General features: G+C 40.3%; 1 protein-coding gene and 2 long non-coding RNA genes across 3 annotated transcripts; 1 reads left to right on the plus strand and 2 right to left on the minus strand.

Annotated features, from left to right (window-relative positions):
- The first annotated feature begins 8,861 nt into the window (after positions 1–8,861).
- Positions 8,862–11,796, plus strand: LOC123515167. Its single transcript, XR_006677803.1, has 4 exons — positions 8,862–9,596; positions 10,372–10,666; positions 11,168–11,224; positions 11,517–11,796. It is a non-coding gene; the product is annotated as an uncharacterized LOC123515167 (long non-coding RNA).
- A 172-nt stretch (positions 11,797–11,968) lies between these two features.
- Positions 11,969–13,014, minus strand: LOC123515166. Its single transcript, XR_006677802.1, has 2 exons — positions 12,880–13,014; positions 11,969–12,279 (listed from the first exon to the last, which is right to left on the minus strand). It is a non-coding gene; the product is annotated as an uncharacterized LOC123515166 (long non-coding RNA).
- A 2,954-nt stretch (positions 13,015–15,968) lies between these two features.
- LOC123515168 lies at positions 15,969–20,127 on the minus strand. The gene is made up of 2 exons (XM_045273667.1): positions 19,370–20,127; positions 15,969–17,998 (listed from the first exon to the last, which is right to left on the minus strand). The coding sequence occupies exon 2, from the start codon at positions 17,995–17,997 to the stop codon at positions 16,138–16,140; it is 1,860 nt and encodes a 619-aa protein (XP_045129602.1). The 5' UTR covers position 17,998; positions 19,370–20,127; the 3' UTR covers positions 15,969–16,137.
- Between the last annotated feature and the right edge of the window lie 3,878 nt (positions 20,128–24,005).

Genomic DNA, 24,005 nt, shown 5'->3' on the forward strand with positions numbered 1-24,005 from the left:
CTTATAAGTTCATGACCACGAGAGAATGCGGGGAAAAATAAGGGGAGAGGGAGGAATCATGGGAGAAATTTTAAGTTACTCCTAATAACGTTTTCTATGAAATTACTCGCTTCCAACAGATGGCAGCACCGTTGCTGTCCTTCAAACTTTAACCCACACCAAAACTTCCTCTCTGTATATTCCTTGGCCACACCACGCTCAGTGCTCACTAGCATCGCTTACGTCAGTCTTGTGAGTTGTGACCCCTTCTGCCCTTGGTGTAGGACTACCCTGAGGCCATGGAACATTTCCTGCTTCAATGCCCACGCCTCCTCTCTCAACATACTGCATTACGCTCCCGGCTCTCCGCCCTGGCCATCACAACACTCGACCTGCCGTCTCCCTGACACACACACACACACACACACACACACGTATTTGGGTGTGTCTCCTTTCACGTGTAGCCCTGTTCACCTAGCAGTGAGTAGGTACGGAATGTAAATCGAGGAGTTGTGACCTTGTTGTCCCGGTGTGTGGTGTGTGCCTGGTCTCAGGCCTATCCGAAGATCGGAAATAATGAGCTCTGAGCTCGTTCCGTAGGGTAACGTCTGGCTGTCTCGTCAGAGACTGCAGCAGATCAAACAGTGAAACAGTGTGTGTGTTTTTGTGGGTAACGTCTCCACCCGTCTTTATTTATTGGGCATCACAAGGTGTGAAGGCAGCTGGCCCCGCCTTGCCGCAGCCTGCTGTGACGTAGTACAACCTCTGTTTCACTGTTTGATCTGCTGCAGTCTCTGACGAGACAGCCAGACGTTACCCTACGGAACGAGCTCAGAGCTCATTATTTCCGATCTTCGGACAGGCCTGAGACCAGGCACACACCACACACCGGGACAACAAGGTCACAACTCCTCGATTTACATTCCGTACCTACTCACTGCTAGGTGAACAGGGGCTACACGTGAAAGGAGACACACCCAAATATCTCCACCCGGCCGGGGAATCGAACCCCGGTCCTCTGGCTTGTGAAGCCAGTGCTCTAACCACTGAGCTACCGGCCGTGTAAAACGAGAGAGAGAGAGAGAGAGAGAGAGAGATGGAGGGTGGAGGTGACGGACAGGATCTCTCTCTCTCTCTCATCAATGGAGAGATTGGAAAGAAAGTGAAGGAGCGAAAAGGAGGGAAGTCTATTGGTCGAAGTGGAATAAAGCAAGGTCAAGTAATATGACATGACCTTTAGGAAAGGGAGATGGAGGGAAGGGGGGAGTGAAAGAGAGAGAGAGGAGAGGGAAGGAGAGAAAGGAATGAGAGGGAAGTGGATGGAGGTAAGGAGTTATAGGGAGAAGAGAGGAGGAGGAGTAAGGAGGTAGAAGCAGGGAGGGTGGAGACACGTGACGCTGAGCCCCGCAATGATAAGCTTCTGGCATTCTATATCAATTACACAATTATTTTTCTCTATTTTAGTTATATCAAGAAAGAAATTATCTGCTAATGTCAACTATAAATGCATGCACATAATTCACATTCTCATATTATAATAACATTGAAAGTCAAGTGAAATATGGTCTCATGATATACGGCCTACCTTGTACTGAAGTTAAAAACCTCAGTCTAACTACATCAAGAGATTAGTTTTCTTGCACGATTCTCTCCCTTACTATATTCTTACTTTTTTTTTTTTTTTTATCTCCGCTCAGGTTACGTTAAGTTGGATTAGTGAAAAGTAATCATTTCGTACTCGGTTTACTTGGTTTCACAGTGCAATCAATACCGAAATACTCGGTTTGCAGAAAGTACTCGGTTCGCCCATCACTATTGCATGGAATGAAAGTGAACTAGAAAAGTTAGAAATACGGCACAATAGAGCTGCAAGAATGGCACTTAATGCACCTAGATATGCAGCAATAGAGGCTCTTAGGGGAGATATGGGTTGGAGCGCTTTTAGAGAAAGGTATGTAAAAGCGACCCTACGGTATAAGGCTAGGTTAGAGCGAATGAATGATGCTAGAATAGTGAGAAAAGTGTTTATGTGGAATATCAGGAGTAGCAAGTGGAGGAAAAAGTGTGTCAGGGTGGTGGTGAAGAGTGGTTTAATAGCTAGTTGGGCTTTACAGCAGGTAGAAGGAAGGCACTTAGAGAAGGACTGGAGTATGATAGTTAGAAATGGAGAGGGTATAGAATGGGGTGTAAGGAAGTGGAAAAGTGAGATAGACAGAGTAGTGAAAGATGTGGGACTGAGTGACTGGAGGAATAGAATTGAGCTAAAGAGTACCTTGGAATGGTATAGAGAGAAAGAGACCCCAATGTATGAAAAGTGGTATGATGGAAGCCTGGGTGGGGACCTTCTCTTCCGAGCTAGGGCACAGTGCATGGATGTGAATGCAAGGAATTATAGATGGTCTGAGTCCCGCAGCAAAGTGTGCCAGATGTGTGACGTGGGAGAGGATGAGACAATGGAGCATGTGGTGCTGGAGTGTGTGAAGTATGCCAGAGACAGGTATGAGATGATGCAAGTGGTGCTGAGGGAGCTGGGGCATGACAGAGTGGAGATGACAGGAAGGGAATGGATGGTGGTGCTGCTGGGACTCTGTGGGGAAACGAATGAAAGGATGATTGAGGCTGTAAAAGAGATTGATTGATGGATACATTTATTGTTGAATTAATAAATAATTACAACAAAGGAGGAGGATGGGCCTTGCCACCCACCCCCTGGGCAAAGACTTAAGGTTAAAGTATCACAAAAATAATTCTGGACAGTATACACAAGAATACAAGTATTTCAATAAATAATTACACATATTGCACACCTTATTGCCTAAGACATCCTACAGTCTGGGAGCAAACTGAGGATATTCCCTGAGTATATCCCTGAGGGTGGCAGAGTCTAGGAGATGGTCAATGAGGCTGTACAAGTCATGCTGACCTTGTGACCTAAATTTAGCAATGAGAGGACATTCCATGATATAGTGCCGCAGAGTGTGTTCCCTGCTAGATGCAAGAACTAGTGGTGTGAAAGATGGTGATTGCCCTCTTTGTTGTTTGTGTGTGTGTTTTTTTTTTTTTTTTTCTTATTATTTTCCCTACAGGCGCTGCCGATACAAAGGCCTGACTCAGAAGAAATTCTGCGTCACCTGTAGCATCAAGATCAAGATCATCTTTCCGTTCTAGCTTCGCTCCGAACACCCAAAGAATAAATAGATCGAATCCTTGCGATCACCAGTAACTCCACCGCCTATGTTTGCTACTGTTTGGTTGAGGGTGGAAGAGGCAGGAGGAGGAGGAGGGCCGGGATCAGCACAGCGCCTTCACAACTTGCAAGACTCTATAGTTGAAGTGACGCTGGATAATAAGAGTGTTTACTATTCTGATGACATTTATTAACAAGATTTCCACACTCAAAAGGCTCTCAGTGAAATGGCTCGGGAATTAAAGTGTTTCTACGGGTTTAATGAAGGATTAACAAAACTTCTGCCCTTTGAAGAAAATAAATGACCTTGAAAACACGGCTAATAGTGATGGCTGTGGTGGCCTGAGACAGCCTTCACTACCAAACAATAACAATGACAACCCAATATTTCACGGACCTAACTCCTCATCTACTCTAACTTGACCACTGCAAACTCCAGGACCATGCATCAATGAATTAACGCCTGCAGATACGTAGTCTACTAATAGCCGCTCAGTAAACAAAGGGATGTGCAACGTGGAGGCGTTTGTGGTATGCCTAGTCTTTCATGTCAGCTGGTGAAACACATCCTCATTGTCACCTTAGTGTGTCGAAGGCCTAATGAGGTGATAAGGCAGCTAGCTCTGTGTAGGTGCATCTCTCTCTCTCTCTCTCTCTCTCTCTCTCTCTCTCTCTCTCTCTCTCTCTCTCTCTCTCTCTTCGTTGTTGCATGCCTCGCTCTCTGCTAACCATACACACCTTCTTTCCTCCTTCACTCCATCTTCTCTGCCTCACTCATTCATTATATTTTCGTTCCATTTCAGTCCTTCATTCTGTCTCTGTCATCCACTCTCTCGCTCTATTTCATTCACATTCAGTGTTATTTTTTCATCCTCTTCACTTTAACTTTTTTTTTTTTTTCATCTTTTCATCCCTCACCCTAAACACTCACTCACTTCCTATCCTTGTCCTCTGTTTCTCCTTCATTCAACCGTCTTACCTTCAGTTTTTCAGTTCCCTTCTTTTGCTTTGGTCTTCTTCCCCATATAATCCTTTCCATCGCTCAGCATCTATCTCCTTATCTTGAACCCAATTGCTTCCTCCTCATATCTGGTTTCCTCTCAAAGGAAATATAGTATAGTCTTTATTTTCTATTCCATTTCATCTTCACTAAGTATATTTCCCACATTCTTTGCAATCGTTCACCACCTTTCCTGGGCCCGTACTTATAAACACTAAGATGACGTCCTAACGGTAAGAAGTCGTCCTAAATCACAAAAATGGCGGAATTCGAGTCTTAAATCCTTAAGACGGCATCCTAAGCCCTAAAGATGCGTCTTACTGCTAAAACACCTCCCGAGGTGTTTTAGCAGTAAGACCAAAGACTATATAAATAAACAAGACTGGAAAGCGTCAATTTACCGTGTAGCTTAGGCAAACTGGTAACTCTTCTTGTTTGCGGTTCACTCACGCGATGGCGCTGCTGTTGCAGCTTAAGATCAAGATCAGCACCGTTGATCCGTCTGCATGTTTACATGTGTCAACACTCAAACAAGTGGGCCCACAGCAGTGACAGGTTACACGCCGCATGTTCTTAAGAAATCCGCAAAAAATTAACACTAGAGTGGGGCATCCATGTGTTAATTTTGTCACAGGACAAAGGGCACCCACCCACACTTGGTCTTCTATCGCTTTCCTAAAGATCATGACAGGTAAGTACTGGTGTTTAACATGTGGATCGTAGTATACTTGATTTGGTTGAGACCTGTACAAATCAGTATAAACCTGCATGATATTTGTTTGCTTATGCTTGCCTGCTTCTGCTATATTTGTAACATAGCTTCCATTCTAAAATCTAGGCCTGTTGTTTTGGTAATTATTTATGTTTATAATTTTCAATGAACTTATTAAACTTGCTTACATATGTGCTTTTCCTTTCATGAGAATTCCAGATTTCTGGATAACACTTAAAAAAAATTCATTGCTCTCAAAATTGGCAAATAAATAAAAAAAAATATGACTTACAAAAACATTGTGTTTGTATTTACCATTGATATGCAGAAGTAATCCATGTGTACAGCACCAAACAGGTACAGTACGTACGCATATTACTTTCTTACTGTGCAATACCCAACGCCAGCAAAAAACACCAAACACAACAGTTACAAAACACAGGAATATTACATATTTTCAGCATACTGTTTTATCTCTTTTCAGTACATAAAGTATGCATATCAAACACTGTTCTGTATTTCCATATAAATGAAAGAAAATAAGGAACTCAACTGCAAAAAACATATTCTGTGAAACTTTAATTATTTTTTTCCTGATGTTTTTTTTTTTTTTTTTTTTTTTGCCTTAAAAATCTGGATTTCTGGCCTTTTGAGAGTATTAAGAGCCGAATTAATGGAGTTTGTATGTATGTATATATATATATATATATATATATATATATATATATATATATATATATATATATATATATATATTGTGATGGGCACCGTCTTAATCCCCTTTAATTTATTAATTATATTATATGTGTAGCCTCTGGCCCAAGCGCGGGCTGTCGCTGTTCAGTTGTGCGGCCAAAACCCCTCTCTTTGTTTCCACCATTTTGTGTGCCTGCGAGTTTCACATTAGTAATCAGCTAGCCTTCAGCGGAGATAGACACGCACTCTCGTCGGTCTGGCACAGTGTTAGGGAGATTTGTGTTGCTGGGCTTCGCTTGTTACTCACTAGTCATCGGTCTGGGAGTTGTGCCCTCCTGTTGAGTAGCTGGCTAGCTACTCGGTAGACCGTGGCTGTGTAGGACAACGGGCTTGTTGTCCTGAGGAAAGTGTAGCCGGTTGGGGCTGCATTTCCTGTAGTGCGTTCGTCCACTCGGGTGTGGCGACGCGGAGGGACGCGTTATTGTTTCGTCCCGTTGTTGCTGTTGGTGGCTGTGGTCACCAGTGTGTTTTGGTGGGCGGCTGTGTGCCCCCATCATCTGTTGTGTAGTATCAGTAGTATACTGTTTATAGTACCGGCCAGTCTTCAGCGGAGTTAACACGTACGTTCTCGGCATAGGAAGAGACACGTGTGGCTGGACTGTGCTTTATAAGTACTCATTAGTCATTGGTCTGGGAGTTGTGCCCTCCCTTGAGTAGCTGGCTTGCTACTGGGTAGACCGTGACTGTTGGAGCGACGGGCTTGTTGAGAGGTGTAGTAAGTTTGGCTGCATTTCTCGTGCGTTCGTCCACTCGGGTGGAGCGACGCGGAGGGACGTGTTATTGTTTCGTCCTGTTTTGCTGTTGGTGGTTGTAGTCACCAGTGGGGTTTGGTGGGCGGCTGTGTGCCTCCACCATCTTTTGTATAGTTTCAGTAGTATACTGTATTGCAGTGGTAGTAGCCATGCACACTATTGAATGCTGAGAGGCTTCATGTCGGCTAGTGGTGCGTAGTTGTCGTCCGCCAGACTTGTCTGCGACGAGTATTTGGACTCGTGTATAGCTGGTGTCACTCGTAGGTGGTGTCTGGGCTTGTGTGTACATCACCGGATGTGCTGTACACATCATATATTGCAGTAGTAGTAGGCCAGGGATGTCAGTCTGACAGGTGTTAGGAAGCACCTGTTGTAGTAGGATAGTATAGTAATATATATACTGCGCGTGTTGTCCCAGTTTGTGAGTATCACAGTCTGTGGACAAGGCGTGTGGAGAGGCATTAATACTTCATAGAGAAGTGAGTGGAATTGTCCTTGTGGGCGGTTTCTCTAGGGGGTATTAAGGCCTCGCCCTGTTACACATAACCTCTACCATTTATAAATTCTACTTGGTTGGGTACAGGAGGAGAAGGAGTTGCTGAGGAGATTCCCTTACAGTGGGGGAAATTATACACTGTTGGTGACTTTGAAAGAACCTGAGGGTTACGGCGGCTGTGAGTTATAGTAGTGGGGACTCTGTGGAGTGTTTTATAATCCCCACTGTACTGATCGTAACAAAGTTGGCGATTTTGCCAGAATAACAGTCTAGTGAGCAGTAGCAGCTAACCGCAGCCGGGTGATGTACTACGTAAACCCGTAACAATATATATATATATATATATATATATATATATATATATATATATATATATATATATATATATATATATAATCTGTAATTTGGCTTATTTGAACCAATTTGAAAATTTTTAATTAAGTAGGTGACATGTAATTTACCAAAGTACATTATAAATAGAGAAAGTACACACACACACACACACACACACACACAGAGAGAGAGAACAGTGGACATCTGGAATAGCTTAAGTGAAATAAGTGAAAGGGTGGTTACTGTAGCCACCATACACATCTTTAAAGACATGCTAGATGCATAGCTATAGATATGGAGACAGGCTAATGTGCCATGCTGTACAGCACAACTATAGGTAAATAAACACACCCACCCACACACACACACACACACACACACACACACACGGCCCGGTAGCTCAGTGGTTAGAGCGCTGGCTTCACAAACCAGATGACCGGGGTTCGATTCCCCGGCCGGATGGAGATATTTGGGTGTGTCTCCTTTCACGTGTAGCCCCTGTTCACCTAGCAGTGAGTAGGTACGGGATGTAAATCGAGGAGTTGTGACCTTGTTGTCCCGGTGTGTGGTGTGTGCCTGGTCTCAGACCTATCCCAAGATCGGAAATAATGAGCTCTGAGCTCGTTCCGTAGGGTAACGTCTGGCTGTCTCGTCAGAGACTGCAGCAGATCAAACAGTGAATTACACACACACACACACACACACACACACACACACACACTACCAATAATGTACTCTAGTACAGTACATATTTACTTCATCCACCTGTGACCCCGTTCAAGCTCCCTTTTATCCAACTTGAGTTGTAAGTATATCATAGAGATATATGTATATTGTACATGTGCGATAACTATTTATAATTAGTGAGGCAACACACACGTGTGTGTGTGTGTGTGTGTGTTCACTGTTTGATCTGCTGCAGTCTCTGACGAGACAGCCAGACGTTGTCCATTACGGTGCGATCTGAGAGCTCATTATGTGTAATTTTTTTCACCTCGGTCTCCTGCTGGTCACCCAGCCAGTCTTCCGCATTACGGAGCGAGCTCAGAGCTCATAGACCGATCCTCGGGGTAAGACTGAGACCACAACACACTCCACACACCGGGAAAGCGAGGCCACAACCCCTCGAGTTACATCCCGTACCTATTTACTGCTAGGTGAACAGGGGCCACACATTAAGAGGCTTGCCCATTTGCCTCGCCGTGTGTGTGTGTGTGTGTGTGTGTGTGTGTGTGTGTGTGTGTGTGTGTGTCACCTCCCTAGTTATAAATAGTTATCGCACATGTACAATATACATATATCTCTATCATATACTTATAACTCAAGTTGGATACAAGGGAGCTAGAACGGGGTCACAGGTAGATGAAGTAAATATGTACTGTACTAGAGTACATTATTGATAGTGTGTGTGTGTGTGTGTGTGTGGAGGAAGGAACTCAATGCGATTATTCAAATCGTGGCGCTGTTTGTTTACAAAGGCGTTAGTTTGCGGTTCACTCAATGGATGGCACTGTTATCCACTATTCTAGTGGTATCTGGCATCTTTACTGGCGACACGAATTTCTTATGGTGAATGGCAATCTTTCCAGTCTTGTTTTATCTATAGTCTTTGGTAAGACGCGTCCCTAAGATTTCATCCTAAAAGTAAACATGGCCGCCCGAGAGGGACCGCACCGCCACCACCTGCGACAGAGACGGTCGTTTCGTGAGAGGAAGGACGTCCTGAATGAGCTAGATGACCGTGAGCTGGTGAAGAGGTATTGGCAGGATCCTGCTGGTATCATTTTCGTGACAAATTTGGTGCGGGAAAGGCTGAAGAGACCAACAAGGCCTCTCTCCCCGAGATGCAAGTTATCTTCACTGCGGTACCTCGCTATAGGAAAGATGCAGCAGTGCAGCACTGATGACTTGGGGCCCTCACAACAGACCATCAGCAGGATCATCAGTGATACAGTGATACAATGCCATCCTCTCTTAATTCATAAGATTTTTAGTCACCCAACTGGAAACTCAGTGAAGGAAGGAGGAGTTTCTGCAGATTGCTGGCTTCCCTGAAGTGATCGGTGGCATTGATGGAACGCACGTAATGATTGTGGCTCCTAGAGAGTATAAGGTAGAGTTTGTCAACAGGAAGAGATACTACAGCATCAACGTGCAGTTTGTGTTTGATGCTTGATACCACATTATTGATGTGGTTGCAAAGTGGCCGGGATCGGTTCACGATGCAAGAATACTTGTTCAAAGTGGACTCTGCACGATATTTGACAACGGCATCGTCCCAGCTGGGTGTCACTTACAGGAGATAGTGACTATCCCAGCAAGAAGTGGCTACTGACTCCATACCTCAGACCACAGCCTGGAGCACAGTCTTCTTATAACAGGTAAGCTACTGAGTAGTAAAATTTAGATAAAAGTTATCTAATTAATTATCCCACATCACACAAAACTAATTATTTACCTCCCATAGTTACACTTTTCATATAAACTAATATAAAGTGCTATATTAATGAATTAGGTATTTTTGAAATATTATTGCAGTTTCACACAATCTTGACCCTCCCCAACCTTACTGGATTTCTCCATAAGATGAAGTAACCTAACCTAACATTTTGTAACCTCCTCATTGGGTTGACATCATCCCCCATTAAGGAGTAACTTAACATTTTGAAACTTGACCAGAACAACTGATAAGGTAAAGTAATTTAACATTGTGTAACCTCCTACCTGGGGAGCTTTGCCCCCTCTGGATCCCCCAAAAAGTATACGTATCATTAATATCTGATAAGGTAAAATGGGGCTAGAAATGCTCCATAAAGTAAAATGTAGACCCTGCAGAGGGCTATAATTATGTAAAGTGTGTTGGTTGAATCACCAATACAACAAGTAAATTTCATGAAAATTTCCAAATATTTAAGAGTTTCTTCTTTTTTATTCTAAGTTTTCATGTGAATATATTAACCTAACCAATGTTATACTAGAGATTTTTTTTTTTATGTTTCATAATGTTTAAGCTATCATGTCACAAATCATTATCATACAATGAATCTTAACTTAACCTTATACATGACATAACCTAAATGTTTGCAGAAATTAAATTAATGCATCATACCAATTTCAAGTACTGCATTGTAAGATTGAAATCTATATTAATTTCAGGGCCCACAAGAAAACCCGCAGCATTGTTGAGAGGCATCGGGCAGCTGAAGCGACATTTTCACATGCTACACAGTGAGATCCGAGTTGGTCCTCCATCCAAGGTCTGCCAAATTGTAGAGGTTTGTGCACTGCTGCACAACATCTGCAAAGCAAGAAACATCATTCTTCCTGAGGAAGAAGAACATCTTGCTGCAGCCGAGGATGGAGGCAACGAGGAGCGACTTTTAGCACAGAAAGTTCAAAGTCGCCATGAAGTAATCCTTTACAGGGATGAATTTGTTGTGCTTCACTTCAAGTAAGTAACACAACCCATAATGCTGATTATAGTAGCATTCTTCAGTTTTTTCCCCTCTGTCACTTTGTTATTTATATTTATATGTCTTGTTTTGTTGTGTGTGCACTGTTATGTTGGTGATTTCATCTTCCTTGCCTCACTCTCTACCAGTCACCCACTATTGAAAAGATAGAGTTCTTCACAGATACCACAGTATCACTGTTCAGCCTTACAATATTTAAATGGGTTATGATGAATGTGTATCTCAGCAACATCTAAAAAAATAATTAACACACTTTCACAACTAACTTAAATGATTCTTTCTTAATTATTTTTCACTGATTTTTATGAGTGTGGCATTGACTACATTATCAATTGTTCTGTAGTTATATATATATATATATATATATATATATATATATATATATATATATATATATATATATATATATATATATATATATATATATATATAATGTGTGATACAACATCAAGCAGTAAATCAATGTCTTTCTTTTACAGCATTGATGAGTGATGAGACACCAGTGTCATGACTGCTGAGATTGGTGTTATTCTCATGTTAGTTTTTTTTTTTTTTTTCTCTCCCATACCTGAAGTAAGTAGATTGTAGGTTGAGCATATAGAAACTGCAGTTAATTTTGTGTTAACACTAATATTTGGTTGAGTGGTTACAAACAAAACAAATAGTACATTATTTATATCTTTATTACTATTTTTTATTTGTTTGTTTCTGGTACTCTAGTTTTTGTGTGTAGTACATGTACTTAGCCTGTTCTGCTTCTTGCTTCCTTTCCTGAGCCATTATAGATTCTTCAAGGAGTGCAAGCTCAAGCTTCCTTTTCTTCTGCAGGTGGATGATCTCCTCCTCATCCACAAACACCAGTGATGTACCAGGCAAGTCTGGCCCCTGTTGGTGCTGCAAGTGGTGTGGCAGGTGCCTCCTCCTCAACACCCACTGCCTCGGTCACCACTTCTCTCTGTTGGGCTGCCTCTGCCACTTCCCCAGCATCATCTGCTGCCTGCACACTGCTGGCATCATTAGTTCTAACTTCAGAAACTAAGCTGATAATGTTTTTGGTTTTATTGCTAAGGACAAAAGTAACAGAAACCAGTAAATCTAGCTAAGGGTACAATGTGTTTGACTTAAATCCTATTCTGTTTGAAGGAAGCCCATGTCTAAGAAACTGTAAATCCCTAAGACTCGTTATCATTAACACATTCACCCACTACAACACCATATTTATGAGGGGAGAAGGGATAGGAATTAAGTTAACTTTATTAGTTTTTTTTTTATCTCTTTTCTTATTACTGTTTTAGCTGTTTGGTTAAAGAAAAAAAAAATTTTCTCAACACTAGATAACAAATTTACCATTGTGTTTAACTCTAAGTTGTAAACTAAATGGGAACGAGTATTTTGGATTGCAGACATTTGAGACAACATTATGGCCTAATATTGCTATATCTACAAGTGGCTTATCCTTTGTTAAGGAAGGTGCATTCAATGATGCTTGCCTTATTGGTACACCCATGAATAGAGACATTCTTAGGGTCCAAAATCTCAAAGATTAACTCATTGTGCTGGGAGAGAGGAGGGTTGGCAGGAGGTCCACCATCTGGAAAGAATAATATAATCTTATTGCTAATGAATTGCAAATACAAATAAATAATTTATAAAGAACGTGTTTTCACATAACATACGTAACTCAGATGTGTGGTTGGAGTAATATTATTTGTCAGAGGTAGACACTGCATCATAATTAGTGTGTGCAATAAATGCATCCACTTCACAAAAAAAAAAAAAAAAAAAAAAAATGCAGGAAATGGCTGGCACTTTAATATATTAATCACTAGTACAAAACTTTCAATGTTGTTGCTTCCAAACTTAAAACAGGAACAGTTTACTGAAATTTATTCCTTAAAGTGGTTAGGTTCCATGATCTAAATCTCAAGTGACCTTAACAGTAGACCTGCTGAAACTTAGTATTTACTCAAATACTAGTAAGCTTCCTTGCAAAAAATAAATAACCATAAATAAATACTTTTCTTTAAGTGAAATTGCCTTACCTATTCAGTGCTTAAAAGGAATAATAAGATAAATCATATCTTTTGTTAGGGTAAAACTGAAATTTCTATCAAGCTCAAAAATATTAAAATCTTGCTGCAACTCACACACAAATATAACAAAAATTAGCTCCCAAATTAATAACTCTTACCTGTGGCAGTCATGGCTTCTCTCTGCTTGCGGGTGTTCCGTCTTGCCTCAGATTTTATAATATGCCAATGTTTCTGGCACTCCTCAGTGCGGAGAATGTCTGACACGGCAGACACCTCCGCACTATTGCTCCTCAAGCAGCATTTCTGGCTTCCTTAGAGCAGCCAGCTGTGGAGAAGTCGCTCCGGAGTATTTTTGCGAGAATTTTGTATAGGTGGGCCAGATGAAGGCGTCCAGTTCGTCTTCCTGTTCCTCTTCTTGTCTTGAGTCTCTTGAGTAGCCATGGTGTGCAGTCGAAGTTGGCGCCAAATGATTGTTGTTTTGACAAGATGACAACAGTGGTGGTAAATTTATACCTTCAATTATCAAGGTTAAAATGAAGAGGTGATTGTTGAAAACTAACTAGATAAATATTTTTTTTATTTAGAATATAATTTTTACGTATTTTCACCCGTTTCTTGCGAAATTCCTCAAAAAACATTACATAACGTCTGCTCATGTTAGCGGTTAGCGATGTAAGCGCCTAAAGACGGTTACTTAACAAAGCATCCTGCTAGGAAAGATTCTTAGCGCTTAAGTCTCGTAGGTTAAGTACTTTTCCTAACTAAGACGGCATCTTTGTGGAGTTTTATAAGTACGGCCCTTGGTGTACGCTGCTTCAATACCCACGCCACCTCTCTCAACGTCGGGGACGTCGTAGTAAAAAAGAAAAGAAAAAAAAGTAGTGTGACCCCAGCATTAGTCAATGAATTAATATGTTGCATGTCACATTACTTAACGGTGATGTGCGTAGACGGTCTTGTCACTCAGGGGCTCACTAACCACACAATGCTTCACAACCCCTGATACAAATGCTAAATTGACACACATAATTAAATCAGGGGCTCAATAGCCACAACTACCACCAGAGAGAGGAAGAGTGGTGAATGCTGGACGTGTGTGGTAGTGGCGGCGGCGGCGATGGAGGCTCATTGAAGGTAAATTTGCTAATAAAAGTAGTGTGTGTGTGTGTTGTTGTTAACTTTCAATGGTCATTACATAAACTAATGGTTCCTTAATTGTCAGACAGTCACACACACGGTGCTCACTAATGGGTTTTGTTTAGGCATAGGTGTTTTGCATATGCCCGTGGTTGTGGTGGTGATGTTGGTGAAGTGTTATTGTGGAGGTGGGCCTGTGTTGTATGGTCACTGTGGTGGCGGCGATTGGCGGACGAGCAGGCGGTAAGTGATAGCAAGATTACCCAATCTTGGGTGGTGGCAAGATGTATTAGACTAAGTTATCACTAAGAGCTGAACGCACTTCGGCATTATTGGAACCGCTGACGTCACCATGTGTATTGTTTACGTCTAGTGTGTGGTGGTGTGTTCACGTATGGCAGATTTTTATCAGCAATTGTGTACTTTTCATGGGCTTTGTATTACGATTTTAATAGTTAAATGGGTAAAGCAAGAGTTAGCGCTGTATTTGGATGTACACCTGGTAAGGACAGCAACCTAAGATACCATAAATTCCCATCTAATGATAACCTTGCTACACCGTGGATCCATGTGTTTCCGTTCAGACCATATTAATATTAAGTATGCTGTGGTTTGTGAACGACATTTTACTTCAGCCCAGATTGAACGAAATCTGAGGTAATAGCTTTTGAATTTGCCAGTTCCATGAACTGTGAGAAATTTAATACAGAATGCAATTCCTGATCAGAATCTGCCATCACGAGGACACAGATGCCAGGGAATCGGCCATCCACCAGCATTTAAAGGTAAGAAACTGTATTTTGTAAGTGGTGGTGGTGTTTGTAGTAAATAAGTGGTGGTGGTGGTAATACTAGGTTTTAGTAAAGTAAGTGGTGGTGGTTCTAGTCTAATACATCTTGGTTCTAGTGAAGAATGTGGTATGGTATTGGTTCTAGTAAAGTAAGTGGTATGTGCTATGCATGTGAAACGATCACAGTAGATGCTGGTGATCGGTAATACTAAGTTGGAGGTGCAAATGTAAATATGTGGTGGTAGTTTAAATTAAAACATATGGAAGAGGTAGTGGCATATCCCCATATTTTCTTGCAAATCACTAAGAATCGTAAAATACAGTAGTTAGTGGCATTATATCTACTAAACTTAGTAACCAAGATGCTAAAAAATAACAACTCAAATAAAAGAAATATGCGGAACACCTATATTCCACAAATAAAATCTATCTTAGTTGGTTGACATGCTGACGTCACGATTCTGGGTTTTTAAAGCCTCCCGCGCTACGTCAATGATTTCAAGACTGAAGTGCGTTCACCTCTAAAGGCGTTTTCAGTAGCGGCGCGGCTGGGGGAAAACGGAGGTAAGTTTTCGCAAACGCGAGCAAACGCCTTTCCAAAGCGTTTGCTTTCGTTTGGCAAACGCTTTTTAGCCAATCAGCATGGAGCAACCCCATCAACCTCATGGAATGAGATCAAGAAGGAGTTACATTTCGAGTAAAACTGAATAATAAGACGCATGTTAGGCCATAGAAGTGGGTACTGTAGATGTAGATTTACGTTTCCGTATTGTGCGGCATACTGGAGAGAACTGATAAAAAATAAAAAAAATACGGCGTGAAATAAATTAAGGAGCTGGTGGTAGCTGGTGACATGTCGCATCTATCCGTCCCTGCTGTGGGTGTTGTCCGATTCCATACTTCTAGTCGTGACTTCGATACAATAGTGGTTACTTTTCTATTATTAGGTGAAAAATGATAATATTGTTGCAAATCCTTATATCATAAAGTAATGAATGATGGTAAAATATATTATCTGCCAAGTTACTTGGCAGATAATTCCCGGGAATTTTGAACTCGGAAACTTTCCAGGGGAATTTTGGGAATTTATTGGAAATTTTGGGAATATTTGGGAATTTTCGGGAACTTTCAGAAGGTTTTGAACGCCTTAAAAATTATAAAAGAAAAGAGGTGGCCCCTTATTTCTGAGGAGAATTAAAAGTCATGTGTAAAGAAAAATGTCTATTTCAAATTTTCAATCCAAATATAACTTCCTAAGCTTTAAATAATCTTATTTCAAAATGTGTGGCGTTATTCAGTATGTAAGCTGAAAACCTTGTTTGTAAACTAAAATTTTACTCAAAACTGGTACCTTAAAGTAATATGTAAGCAGAATAAGAAAGCAAAACTTATCATTAATAATCACTGGCTATGCCATACAAGTTAAAACAAAAGAGCAGATTGTCTCAATTTTTCACTATATTTATTTCTCACTTTGTTATTTGGTAACTTATGCTTCCTCTGAATCAGATAACACTGAATCTTCCATCACTTCACTGTCTGAATCCATTTCACTGGTGCAGATGGTTAAATTATCCTCGCCTATGTCATCTTCAAACAGTTTGAGATTAGAACGAATGGCCACCAACTTTTCAACTCGATCATTGGTAAGCCTGTTTCGCAGCTTTGTGTGTGTATTTCCATACATAGACCAGTTTCTTTCTGACGAAGCGGATGTTGGCGGTATCTGTGAGAGAATACTTGCTATTGATGACACTGGTTCTGAGCTGCAGAGCCCTTTCCACCAAGTTGCTTTTGAAACATGATCAGCTGACTTCCAGACACCATCTGATTTCCAAATACCATCTTTGGCACGAAATTTTGCCAGACTTCCCATCACTTCACCAACATCAAGATTCATATGAATGGCCATAGCTGATATGACAGAATATGCACTGCCAACTTGTTCTTCATCAATGTCTTGTCCTTGGCGCACAGGATCAAGGATGTTTGCTGCTGCATGTATTGGCTTTATGCAAAACTGCATTCGGTTCTCAATATATGTTGTCACAGATACCTCTTCTGACTGGAGTAAAGGTGATGAAGGAAGAGCTACAGTTATTTTCTGCTTCAATCCAGCAAAGAGACGTGGTACATCTGAGAGCACTGCATCATCTTTTTCTATTTCCTGGATAGCAGAGGCAATAGGCTCTAGAATGGCCAGTGAGCTACTTACACGCACCCAGAAAACTTTGTTGTCTAAAATCAACTTGCGTATGTCCTTATCTACACTGAGACTTTCCATGATGACCAACTCCTGCAAGGCCTCTTTCCCTTCAATTAGACTGTTCAACATCAGGACTATGCCTCCCCACCTTGTTTTACTAGGAAGTTTAAGAGATGAGTTTTTGCTTTTGAGTTTTTGCTTAGAGGAGAAAGTGGCCAGTACTGTTTGTTTGTGCTTGACATACTTGATGATCCTTTTGGCTTGTTTATCCAAGTTGTCCATAGTCTTCAGTTTCATTACATCAGAAAGGAGAAGGTTAAGGGTGTGTGCAGCACAACCAATTCCTGTTATGTGAGGAAAATTTTCACTGATAAGCTTCCAAGCAGCTTTCATGTTGGCTGCATTGTCTGTAACTACTGCAAATACCTTTTGACTGCCGACTTGTTCAATAACAGAAATAATTTCACTAGCAATGTACTCTTTTGTGTGTTGTTTATCTTTGGTGTCAGTGCTTCTGAGGAAAACTGGTTGAGGAGTTGATATTATGTAATTAATTATTGATTCTCCCCGCACATTTGACCAGCCATCTAATACTACAGAAAGACAGTCCGCATCACGAATCACTGCTGTTACTCTATCTTGAACACGCTTATATTCTGAATCTAGAAGATGAGAACTTAAAGCATGTCTTACAGGAAGCTTGTATGATGGGCGCATTTCTCTGAAAAACTTTCTCCAGTAGACGTTTTCTGTTAGCATAAGTGGTGAACCAGATGCATAAATTGCTCTTGCTAGACTTTCATCCAGTTTTTGTTTTTCATTACTGCTCATTATGTCAAAGAATCCTTTCACATTTCCTTGATATTTACCAAATGATGAAGTGCTGGAATCGCTGCATTGATCAGATTTTGCTACTGGTAAGCCTACTGTTGGTTGCTGGGCTGCTGATGCACACTCGACATGGGAATCAGGTTGGCTAACTTGGCTTCTTTGTTTCTTTATGAAACATTTCTCTAAATGTGCTGCTTGCTTTGTAGCATTTTTAGTATACTGTGCTGAACAATGCTTACAGAGATAAACAGTTTTTCCTTTTTTATTCACTTCAGTGAAATGCTTCCATACATCGCTCTTCACTCGTGGCATTCTGAAAAAAAGAAAGAAAACAAAACAAAACTTAGATTTGTGACGAACTAGTAAATGACAGTAAATCTTAATTCAGATTCACAATATATCCTACACAAGCTAGCCTTTTATTATCATAAGATCCCCACAAGATTATCTCCCAATATAGTTTTGTGATGATGTCATTGACCACCTCAGTGACCTCACTAACCATCCGCAGAATTAGCTGAAGCTAATGTGTGTGTATTGCAATAGGCTAAATGATAATGCAATAACCAGGGTTGGCAGTTTAAACCAAATGGTTTAAACCAAGGTTTAAACCAACCAAAAAAAACATTGTTTTTTTTGGTTTATTTGTTTTTTTTACTTTGGATTTTTAAATAATACTGACATTGGTTATGTTTACTAGAATGCTCTAAATCATAGCTAAAAACATGGTTATGGTACATGATGACCGTACATTATATTCAAATTAGGTAACTGAATAAATTGATTAACACTTGTCACTATATACAACGATCATAATCATTTCACCTTGCTAATCTGCAATCCAAAGTTCCAAACCTGTACTACACTTATTTTCAAATGTTTTCTAAACAATTTTGGATGTGGAGTGATAGAAAAAGTTAATAAAATCCACCCTCCTGGGAAAACATAAAAATGGCAAGTTGGTAACACTGATGTTTGGCTGAACCAGTCTGTAGACTTGTACAGAAATCAGGTATTATACAGGATATATCCAGGAAAGCAAGCTCTCTCTCTCTCTCTCTCTCTCTCTCTCTCTCTCTCTCTCTCTCTCTCTCTCTCTCTCTCTCTCTCTCTCTCTCTCTCTCTCTCTCTACGATTTTTTGTATCTTGCAATTGCAAATTTATAAGAGGTTTGAGATATTGCATGTTTTACTAGTCCTACACTTTAACTTATAATTAAAAATTGTCTTAAGAGATAGAGAAGTAGTTGTTTAATAACAGCTTACTTTCTAAATCAGCCAAGGAGATATAGTTTTTTTTTTTGAGATTATGGAAAATATTTATGTTTGCTAATCCTTCTTGAAACCTATGAATAATTCGCCGTTAAACTCATATATACACAGAGGCAGAATTGCGGAAATATAATTAAAATAATACGAAAAATAAATAAACCAAAAAAACCAACAATCCATGGTTTAAGCCAAAAAAAAGCATGGTTTAAACCAAAAAAACCATGGTTTTTTTTTTTTTTAAACCATTGGTTTTTGCCAACCCTGGCAATAACTATTCATATCTTGTCAGTATTCAGCATTTAAATTGTTTATGATAGAAATAACCTTAAAAGTAATACTTTTTATAAGTGACTTACACTTATAAAATACAATACAAATTACTTATTTGACAGTTATGCAATAATTCAACTTACATTAATGATATGTAGACAGTGAGAAGGATTAAGAGGTGAGCAGGGACGGTGAATGACCACCGTGACCTCTCTGTATGCTGTTTCTGGCTGAAGTTTGTAGTGTACTGAGAGGCACAGTGAGACCCCCTTCTGAGCCTGTAGCTAATGTAAACAGGAGTAGGACGCGTTCAGTTCGTGACTCGCCGTCACTCCCGAAACAAACACCGCTGCCAGACGTACAAGCGAGCCACGCAACCACACAACTCAAACAGCTTATAACACCACACAACACACCACAACACACACAAACACTGTAACACAAACACACACAAAAAACTAACAAGCACAACAAAAACAGTAAACCCCACACAATAATATTATAAGTACAACAACTTTGACACATACACATCAAAAGCAAAAAAACAATCAGCCAGTGTCTCGTTCAATACACATCCATGTACTGTACTAAGTTGCTAACTGGAGTTGAAGACACTTATTTTCTACAGACTTTCTTAGAGATTGTCTCATTACAATATGCATACACACATAGGGATAATATTAGGTCATTAAAAAGTGTAATATAGTAATACAAAACTACAGCTTAATCGGGAAGTAAATATATTACTAAATCCTACCAAGAATTTGCGTAACTCAAAGCAAGCTTTTGAAGTTTTGACAGTGGTCAGTGACACCAACCTTGTAGGTATTGTAATTGTACTGAAATACATTTTTTTCAATGCTTAACTGTATCTAATTAATAAGTATATTACCTAAAATTGCTTTACTTATAAATATACAGAAAAAGTTGTGAAAAATGTGAATATTCCTGAAAACTCCCAAAATTCCCGGGCCCTGAAAATTCCCGGAAAGATTCCCTGGAAAATTTCCATTTTCCCGGAAACTTTCCCACCCTTTACAACCCTAGCCAAGTATTGACGTAATTCAATTATATAGGCGTCAGAAAACTGCAGCCATACATCAACAATGGAACACCTTCAAAACAAGCCCGCGTAGATCAAACCACTTCCAAGGACTGAAGACCTGTTGTTTTTAATGAGTTTTGCGCTGCTCGGCCCTCGGCATATACAAATTATGAAACACTGGTGACCTATAATACTCCCCATCAACGAATAAATCTCCAAACTCTTCCACTATGCTCCTGTGTTTACATCTTGACCACAGCGCTGGCTCAGGCGACTGATGTGTACGATAACTTCTCCCAGGGATTGAGATCACAGTGACACGATCGTCTGGCACCACCGACGGTGTCCTCAGCACTGTCCTGTTCAGCGTGAACTCAATCATGTTTGACCTTGCGGTGACACTACTGAAAACGCCGTAATACATCTTGGGTGGTGGTGGTGGAGTGTTAGGGTTCAGTCACAACAAGTAAGGCATGGCAGGGCGGTATCATAAAAAGTACTATTTTGACTATGAAAAAAGTGTGGTAGGATAGTCAGAATTGGAAAGAATGTGGAGGAAATGTGGAGGAATGTTTGCTTAGGTGGAAAGATGTGGAAGTAACCTGTGGAGGGAGATATGGAGGAAATTATGGAAATAACACATATTTTGTTTTGTCGGTTTTACTACTGTTTCGTACAATAAACTCTAGATGGTTTTGGACACCCTTAAGTTGTTGTTCTTACTATTTACAACATTTTCAGTAAGTACACCTGCCGCAAATGAATAATAATGATGCAATAGGTCCAGAAATGTGCTGTGTTTGTCGAGTTTTCTCGAAGTTCAGCGAGCTGCGTCGAGCTACGGAGCTCCAATCACACTCGGGAATGAGCAGTACACTGACTTTCATTTGTTTATAGCTGGGGTTTGTGGGTAACTGCTGAATAGGATTTTTATTTTGTCTATAGTTCTTTTGTCTAATGACATGCCACCACCTCTTAAAAGCACGAGCTACCTCAATAAGAATTTGCTATATGTATTCATAGGCAGGGCATAGCTAAGCAGACAGGTGCACAGAGACATCTCTGTGTGCTCAGTTCAGCCATGGCCACCATTGACATTAATTATAAAGTTTGCGAATTTGATTACTGGGAAATCCTCGCTTCTGCTGTCCACGTGGAGGACAGTGAACTTAACGACAATCGATTACAGGATGACCCACAGCCAAGACCTTCATCCTTTCAGTAAGGTATTGTGAGGAAGGGTATTGGTAGAGATAGAGCATATTGTTTGAAGCTATAAGAGAACCGGTGTCCAGGAGGGGGGAGCAGCCCCAAAGTTAGGATACGTTAGGTTAGGTTTATGTTAGGGTTAGGTTAGTGTCCTAGCGAGGGGGGGAAGGCACAGCCCCTCCGGCTAGGATACGTTGGGTTAGGTTTATGTTAGAGTTAGGTTAGTGTCCTAGATGGGGGGAGTGCAGGGGGGTGCAGCCCCCAGACTAGAATGTGTTTATGTTGGGGTTAAGTTAGTGTCCTAGGATGTGGCTGGGGTGCAGTCCCCGACCTAGAATACATTAGATGAGGTTAGTATCCTAGAGGGGGAAGGTTATGTTAGGTAAAATTTCCCTACATTTAGGGAAATTTCCTTATGTTTAGCATTTTACCCGCATGTGTTCCAATCTTCCACAAACACCCATGAAAAAAAAGTACGTACACATAATAAATTGTATTCATAAACCCCCTTCCCCCCAAAAAAAGATATATATATATATATATATATATATATATATATATATATATATATATATATATCAGAGCTTGTAAATGAAAGAAAAGGAAGAAAGAGGCTAAGGAAACCTACTTTCATACCAACACATAACACATTTATTCAGTAGATGTTTTTTTTATCTTTTACTTCGTGCCATATCATTCTACAGTATTTTTCCAGTGTGTCTAGCTTCTAGTTTGTCTCTTCTTTCACTAGTTATGGTCAGAAGCTGATGAATTCCCCATATTCTTGGCATAGAGGGAAATACACAAAGATGAAGGAACATCTTTCTTATGTGAATTCGAATTTTGAATTAGTAATATGTACTTAAATGTTTTCAATAACCTAATTCCTCTTGCTAGCAGGTTTGTGCCTCTTAATCATATTGTCTCTTCATCTCCATAGCTTACCAAACCTCTTTTATTCTTCATGAATGCAAGGAAAGAGATTTGGTTATCATAAAAGTAATGCAGTGATGGGTGCCAGACATTCCTCAAACAATTAATTAAGGCTCTTGCTCACTTTAACAGTCTAAATTACTAATGCAAAAACTAGTATATCTGTATCAATATGAATTGCCCTTAAGTTACTCCTTCAGTACCAACTCTAAGCTATTCTGACCCAATCTGATAGGCCTCTACTGACTAAGGAAGGATAATCACCAGAGGTGGGCACGCGAACCTTTTTTGGGGTTCCGAATCCAAACCCAAATCTTCGCCGGTTTGGGTTCCGAACCTACGAATAGCGAACCCGATTTTCAAAATTTCGGTGCGAACATTTATTCCGAACATTTGTCTGCGAACCTCCAAATTTAAAAAAATAGCAAAGCAAACCTTAATTCCAATACCTTCTGAACATTTCCAAACTTAAATTTTACTCATTCCGAATCTCCGAATCTAAATTTCCAATTAAAAAAAAGTGTTTAAGATATCTACATTATTTATTAAACAAATTATTACTAGAAAACAAATTATTAATACAAGACAGTAAAAAGTAAAAACAAAAGTTCACAAAAAACAGTAAAAACATTTAAAAAAAAAATTCACAACACTTCAGTCTTCACTCTTCACAGATTCACTCTAACTTGTCAGCCCTCTCTCTCTCCCTCTTAACAAACTTCAAGTTTCCCTTCATGAAGGTCAGGTTCTCAAAGTTCAGATTGGTCAGAGAGGCTCGCTTTGGCCTCAAAATATCCGAGCCGAAGCTGAAGAGTCGTTCAGCTGAGGCAGACGAGGGCAGGGGAGTGTTATACTTGATGAAACAGTTCACCCAGCCAGCTGCAGTTACAACATGACGAGTCTGTGTGGTACAGATAAAGCAACGAGTTAAACACGAGTATATTTCCAAGTTCAAAGAAGGGCAGTCCAGGCAGTACTACTAGTCTTTGTTTCGCATTACTACACACAGTCACACAGGCTTGCATATCGAGCACATTTTGAGCAGTGGTTATTTGAGACACACACACACACACACACACACACACACACACACACACACACACACACACACACACACACACACTTACACGCCCATACTGAAATAGAAGTAGAGAGGAGCGATAAAGTAAAACACAATATTAATGGTCATAGGTGTCTCTAGTTGTTACAGAAACATAGGCGTCACCACCTCTGTATACCGCGGAAAAGTTGAAAACCTAATGTTTGGTCGTCTTCGTTTTTTCGAATTTTTCCCGGGATACGGAGGTTTGGATTCGCGAAAAAAAGACGTTCCGAACCCAGAAGTCCAAATCTTTTTTGATGTCGGTCCGAATCCGAACCCAAATCCGGGATTTTGCTGGTCTGAACAAATCCGCGGATAAAGGTTCGCGAACATTTGTTCGGAACACCCACCTCTGATAATCACTAATGATCACAAGGTTATGACTGACCTATTTATTAGGGCTTTTAATCCTTTTATCTCAGTGTATTGATTAATAGAGATTAATGAGATAGAGTTGCCTTGTGACAACTCCATCTCTGATATTGAATTT

The sequence above is a fragment of the Portunus trituberculatus genome, chromosome 38 (genome assembly GCF_017591435.1).
Source record: "Portunus trituberculatus isolate SZX2019 chromosome 38, ASM1759143v1, whole genome shotgun sequence".
In the NCBI taxonomy this organism is placed as follows: Eukaryota; Metazoa; Arthropoda; class Malacostraca; order Decapoda; family Portunidae; genus Portunus; species Portunus trituberculatus.

Bases quoted from the DNA above. Each gene is read 5' to 3' on its own strand.
- LOC123515168 (XM_045273667.1), bottom strand. From the start codon at position 17,997: ATGCCACGAGTGAAGAGCGATGTATGGAAGCATTTCACTGAAGTGAAT.